The sequence below is a fragment of the Fragaria vesca genome, linkage group LG4, assembly GCF_000184155.1.
Source record: "Fragaria vesca subsp. vesca linkage group LG4, FraVesHawaii_1.0, whole genome shotgun sequence".
NCBI lineage: Eukaryota > Viridiplantae > Streptophyta > Magnoliopsida > Rosales > Rosaceae > Fragaria > Fragaria vesca.
In genome coordinates this window covers 11,007,840-11,014,468 of record NC_020494.1, presented here as the reverse complement: position 1 = coordinate 11,014,468, position 6,629 = coordinate 11,007,840, and the positions used below count along the sequence as shown (strand labels likewise).

General features: G+C 39.6%; 2 protein-coding genes across 2 annotated transcripts in view; one reads left to right on the top strand and one right to left on the bottom strand.

The window, feature by feature from the left end:
• The first annotated feature begins 2,089 nt into the window (after positions 1–2,089).
• Positions 2,090–2,749, top strand: LOC101314275 (RNA polymerase II C-terminal domain phosphatase-like 4-like). The gene has a single exon (XM_004298072.1). It carries the CDS (start codon positions 2,090–2,092, stop codon positions 2,747–2,749), a length of 660 nt encoding a protein of 219 aa, XP_004298120.1.
• Positions 2,750–3,231: 482 nt separating this feature from the next.
• The window catches only part of LOC101313981, a 3,953-nt gene continuing 555 nt past the window's right edge, over positions 3,232–6,629 (bottom strand). The window contains exons 2-4 of the mRNA XM_004298071.1: positions 6,492–6,543; positions 4,232–4,560; positions 3,232–4,155 (exon numbers count right to left, since the gene is read on the bottom strand). Of these exons, the coding sequence (XP_004298119.1) occupies positions 3,232–4,155; positions 4,232–4,560; positions 6,492–6,543 (1,305 nt within the window). The remainder of the gene's footprint in view (positions 4,156–4,231; positions 4,561–6,491; positions 6,544–6,629) is intronic.

Here is a 6,629-nt window from a genome sequence, read left to right as displayed (position 1 = left end):
GAGAGAGAGAGAGGAGGTATCTGTCCAGTAGAAGAGAGAGCAGAGAGTTGAAGCAGTGAGGAAGTAGAGAGGAAGCAGAGAGGAGGAAGCGCAGAGAGTTGAAATCGTTAAACAACGATGCGGTATGTAGTTCGCTCAGTTTTGGGGTGACTATGTAAGAAGGCTAAAACGGGACACGGGGACTACCTATACTCATTTAATTCAGTCCCGTGTTCCTCCAAACATGGGTTTCAGACTATTTTCTTACCTAAGCTAGTCCAATCCCTGTTAGTCTGGTGTAACAAACGTCACCATACTGTGTTCATAAGAACCTCACACACATATTTGTATACATTATAATCCTATTCGATCACTTCTCTTTCATGTCTAAAGGTTTTTGTGTTCTAGTGCTCCTACTCACCTGCTGAACTTGAATTCCAAGTCTTGTTCGTCTCAAAACTGAAAACTACACCTAATACTTGATCTAAATCACACAAATCACATACTAGTGCACTCCACTGAAATCGATCATCTGACTCCCCAAGAAGAATACTTAAAGACCAAAACAAACGATAATGCTCTACAAGGATATGTTTTCATGGATTCCACCATGATAACCAAGTTGAGGCCCTTTGCCAGGACATTTCTCAAGGAAGCCAGTCACATCTATGACTTGCACATATATATACACAACAGGCAGTCGAGCTTACGCATTCCGAATGGCTGAGTTGCTTGACCGGAAAAAGGAGTGTACTTCTTCACTTCCAGCTCTAGAGTAATATCGTGTGACGGTCACAGCTCGCGAGGACAAAAGAAGTGTCTTGATCTTTTGCGTGGTTGCAAACATTCTAATGTCTTGATCCTTGATGATACTCGAGAGGCATGGACAAAGGAGAATCAGGACAATTTGATATATAGTGATAAGACGATATTATTTCTTCAAATACAGTTCTCAGACAATGTGCCTCAATAATAGCAAGTCTCTTGCCGAGTTGAAGACGGATGAGAATTACTGTCTTGAGCGTATTCTTCAGCTTCTTAAGCAAGTCCACGCTATGTTCTTTGTTCATAAGCTACCCAACAAGAATCATTTTGGAAATGATGTAAGGCAAGTGTTAGAGACTCTTCGGAAATGAGTGTTGAAAGGGTGTGATCTCGAGATCGTTTTCGATTGTCATGATTTAACAGAGGAGTTGGGAGCAACTTGTTCAACTCGAGTGGATGCACCATCAGTCACCCATGTGGTTGCGACAAATACTCGAACGAAGAATTCTCTAACGGCAGTGAAGAATAAGAAGTTGTTGTTGGTCCGCCGAGAATGGATTGAAGCTGCAAGTTATATATGGGAGAAGCCACCTGAACACAAGTTCTTAGTCTCAACTACATAAACTTGAAGTGCTAGTTTTTGTGACTAACGGTGTTCATATACATCGTTTTTGTTATGTACGTTTACATGTCATTTACCAAATTAATCCAAGTATGAATACAAAACTTTCAATATATACACCTGAGCTAGAATCGTATCGAATGTATTTTGTTTTCCTGTGAAAACGTGATCCAAGATTGAGAAGTTTAATTAAGTTATGCCCTAATATTCAGGACTAGAAAGGCCTAGCTAGGGCTTGTCTTTCTTGTTCCAGAAGTTACTGCCCTGCCTAACCCAAATGCTATAATAAGTCTATATCCATATGTGCCACGGATTACAAGCACAAGGAAGATAAGGAATAGTTCCCCTACATATAAACTCCCTACTACAATTTGTTCAATATTTTCATCAGAACAATGAGTCACCTAATCAATTTCATTGCTTCGTATCTCCATAGAGCACTGATCAAAGTCTAAGTCGGAATGCAGCTCAACACAAAAACTTCACTTAGTACTTGATCTGGATCACACGCTACTGCATTCCACCCGAATCGAAAATTTGACGCCCCTAGAAGAATACTTATTAATCACCAAAACAGATGATCAATCACTGCAAGCTGATGTTTTCATGGATTCCAACAGAATCACCAAGCTGAGGCCGTTTGTGAGGACATTTTTAAAAGAAGCGAGTCAAATGTTTGAGATGCATATATACACAATGGGTGGTAGAGCTTATGCGATGTGAATGGCTGAGCTACTTGACCCTGAAAAAGAGTACTTCTTCACCTCCAGCTCCACTTCTAAAATAACATCGCGCGATGATCACAGCTCCCCAGGACAAAAGAAGTGTCTAAATCTTGTGCGCGGTTGCCAAACTTCTAATGTCTTGATCCTCGACGATATAAGAAACGTATGGGCAAAGGAAAATCAGGACAATTTGATAGTAATGCAGAAGTACAATTTCTTCAAATCCGCTTGTCATACAATGTACCTCAATAATGGTACCAGCAGTCAATCTCATGCTGAGTTAAGGACCGATGAAACCGTTTATCTTGAACACATTCTTCGTTGTCTTAAGCGAATCCATGATATCTGGACCAACACTCCTATCAGCATTGATGTAAGGCAGGTGTTGAAGATTCATCGGAAGCAGGTGTTAAAGGGATGTGAGATTGTTTTCAACTCTTATAGCCCTAATCTGTGGAAAATGGCAGAGGAGCTGGGAGCAACTTGTTCAACACAAGCGGATGCGCCATCAGTGACACATATGGTTGCAACAAATGCTCGAACGAAGAATGATCTTCTGGCACTGAAGAACAAGTTTCTGGTTTGCCCACAGTGGATTGAAGCTGCGAGTTACTTGTGGGAAAAGCAACCTGAACACAAGTCCTCCACCTTCAATTAATTAGAGTTTGAGCTGCAAATTGACATTCTAGATAGACAGATTGTTTCTTTCTGATTAACTATCTCTGCAAAACATAAATAATAGCTCTCTGCATACTCCTCTCTGCTACCATTGCCGAATGGGCCAACTGCATGCATGCTTGCAAATTGCAATCAAAGAATGAAGAAAAAGTGCGTATCATGAGAAAAACAGTGAAGTTGAGCCGGCCGAAAAGGATAAGATTAGAGAAATAGAAGTAGAGTACTATATAACTTAAGATAGCTAACTGGGAGTCCACATGTCTTGTCATAAAACGAAGCCAAAATACCAAAACTACCAAACAAAATCCATAGAAAGAGAGAGAACGCTCCGTACTTCATTCAAGCTAGCATAGGAAAGCTATCTTCTCTTTGGCAATTACCTAATACTCATTACTCATCAGGTCCTCCTCTGAGTCTGTTACAAAATCCGATCGTTTCACTAGGCGGCTGCGTTTTAGTGATCTATGTACAGTTGCCCATGTGCTTGCTTTCACAAGATTCCACATGGTTTGAAATGTGATCTGGACTGAGCTGCTTGGATTTACCGTTGCTCTCGCGCTCCCATCCATCAGAATCCTCTCCCTCATCTACATCTGGATGATGCTCAACTGACTGATCCTCATCCTCACGATTGCTTTCAGAAAAATCCTCATGATTTGACATGGGAGATGGACTGCGAGAATCCTCATAATTTGACATCAGAAATGGACTGCGCTTCTTGGATTCACCATTGCTCTCGCGCCCCCAATCATCATATTGGTCCCCCTCCTCTTTATCTGGATGGTGCTCCACTGACTGATCCTCATCCTCATGCTTGCTTTCAGAAAAACCCTTATGATTTGACATCAGAAATGGACTGTGATAATCCTCATGATTTGACATCGGAAATGGACTGTGCCGCACTGATTGATCACTGGTCTCGCGCTTGCTTTCATAAGAATCCATCTCCTCAAGAATAGCATGAAGAGCCATCTGGTCAAAATCATGGTCCACCTTCTTTACGGCTTCCATGCACTGACTGATTCCACTGGTCTTAGCCTCCATTATCAGTCGAATGAACTCATCAGAACCCTTAAAGTTTTCAACTGCAGCTTCCACTCTCTCATCTGCAGACCACCGAGCAAGGTCAAGCTCCAAGCTCAGCTTCGTGATTTTCTCTTTCGCCTGTGCAAGCACCTCTTCTGTTTTGACCAGGTCTTCTTGGAGGAGACGAACCATCTTCCTCTTCCTTTCAGTTCGGGCACTCTCGTTTGCAAGGTGGACCTCCAAGTCCTCCAGCTTAGCCACTGCATCCTGACAATCTTTTTTCATCTTAGCCACTATGTCATCTTTTTCCTCAACTTGCCTGATGATCTCCTGGAGACTGTGGAACTGACGAAATGAAGCCTGGAAAATACCAAACCAAGTATATAAGTCACTTAATAAAAGCCTAAAATAACACAGACGACTAGCTTATACATACCTGCATTGATTGTTTAACTGATTCTTCCATCAGTTCTTTAATTGTCAAGTGTTTGCACCCGGATTCTACTGCTATTGGGCCCTTTATCACCTCCATGAACTTGTTGAAAAACGGCGCCATAGGTGGATCCACATCCAGGCGGATCTTACCAGAACTCAAGAATTGAGACCCCACAGTCAATCTTTTCTCTTTGCCATGATCCACAGGTGGATTCTGTTCCGCCATTCTCTTCTTGCCCTTGTCTTTAGCTCCCTTGCTTTGTTCCACACTCGGCTTCATGGAATTCTTAATGGTCATTGCAAAAGTTCTCGGAGACATGACATATACTGCTGCAAATTCAAACAAAGAGACATGGTGAGATCAGCAAGAGGAGTAATGTGAATATAAGGAACAGCTTGATTGGAATTTGTTGCCTCCATATCAGGAGTAATATGCATGTCAGCTTGATTGCAAATTCCCTCAGTATGGACAAGAGTCCTCAATCCATTCCACCAGCCTTTGTAGTAATACATAATCGTTTGTTAACATGTTTCCACTGTGCTGAAGACCTGAAATTTGAATAAATGACGTAAAATCAAATCTACTAGTACGAACAAACAAGGAAATGACAGAACAAACAACGCAACACATAGTTATGGATGAAAGGACTTCATGTCTCTTGGTTCTATCATGATTCATTTTAATGATCACTATTATATGTTTCTATCTTCTCATTTTCTCAATTATAATAACATATTGGCCTATTAAACAGCTCCCTCTTCCTTAAAAGTCTGAAGGACACATAATAAACCATGGATACACATGCTGACATTCATCACATATCTGCATCTACTCTTCAAATATTGTATGTTACACTAGTACATTTTTACAGTTGGTTCTCTCATCTATATATACAAGAATTTTTGCCAAGCATTCTTTAGCTGAATTCATATTACACGAGCAAATTTACCATTCAAATAAACTGAGCAAAAAGAATCAGAAGTTACATTTCAGAGATTCAGTTAGGCAAACATTTATAGCGCTATTTTTCATCCTTTTAAGTTTGAATATACATCTATATAAATCTTCATACACTACCTACATTCTTGTCAGATGATAGATCTTCCAGCATGAAATCATCGCACCTACAAACTTTTTTATGCATGGAAAACAACTGGTAAAGCAAACAAACATGAATACAAGTTTGTTGATCCCTCAGTGTATTTTGACTCCACGAAAGAACAGATCAGCTGAGGTGATATTGAACCAACAATTTTGAGCAAGTAGGTTTCAAGGATAGCATTTTAGAAAATGAATGATACAAGAACTTTATAACAAACAAACAGAAAATCAGGAGGGTTGAATATAAATGGATGTTAATTTCCCTAGATATAAACAATATATTTTTTTTCAAATGTTCTACACTTCTACATTCTTGGGCCCCAAAAAAATGTTAGCAGAGTACTCTTCGAAGCAAATTAATGTTCAAAGAGTACTTTAGCCTCATCTTCTTTTTCTTTTGTTTTTCTGTTAAGTAAAATACAATGACAAATTTATACAATACAATTAACACTCTGACTTTAACTTACAGCATAAAGGTTTCAGAAAGATGTTATTACCTGAAGCAGTGCATATTGACATTCTTCTGATCGAGTTCTGACACATGAGGAAGCAAACAAGTAACAACTCCTTTTTCCAAAATCCTCTAATAATACCGTCTAGAGATACTTTTGCTTTTCATGGCATTCGGCCTATCTGATGTAACTACGAGAAATCAAAATTTCCATGGCAGAATCACTATGAATTACTTCCATAATGCTTTTCGATGTATTTCAGACATTATCTCCTGATTCGAATATAGATTCAATCACTACAACAAATACAACTCTGACTTAACATCCATTGGCATTGGCTATTAAGCTGTTAGCGTCACTTCCAAAGACATCAAACTACAAAGGTCTCTATGACATGTCAGATTTTAGAGGCTCGTTATTTTCAGATCAACTGCAACATCAAATACTACATCTGATTCAAGACTTCACTCTCAAATTCCTTTCATCCACATGAGTGATATTGGGGCCAACTGGGAACCTGAATGGAAAACTTTAGGGTCTAATAGCAGTACTTATTGCACTGGGTGTGTTCTTTAAAAGCCAAATAGTAGTATGCAGCTGTTACAGCAAAGCTTCTTCCTATTACCGATTACCAACTCTACGAATTACCTGCACATCATAAAAGACATCATATATATAAGAAACTTCTGGAGAAAATGAAGGCTCACCACGTTCATCATGACTGAAATCCCCACGCTGATTTACTTCATCTGAATCCATCTGCCAAATGAAGGGAGAAACCCCTATTATTAAAGTAGCCATGCTACTCATGTAAGAAAACATATAGAGCTACTAGCTAGTTCTTT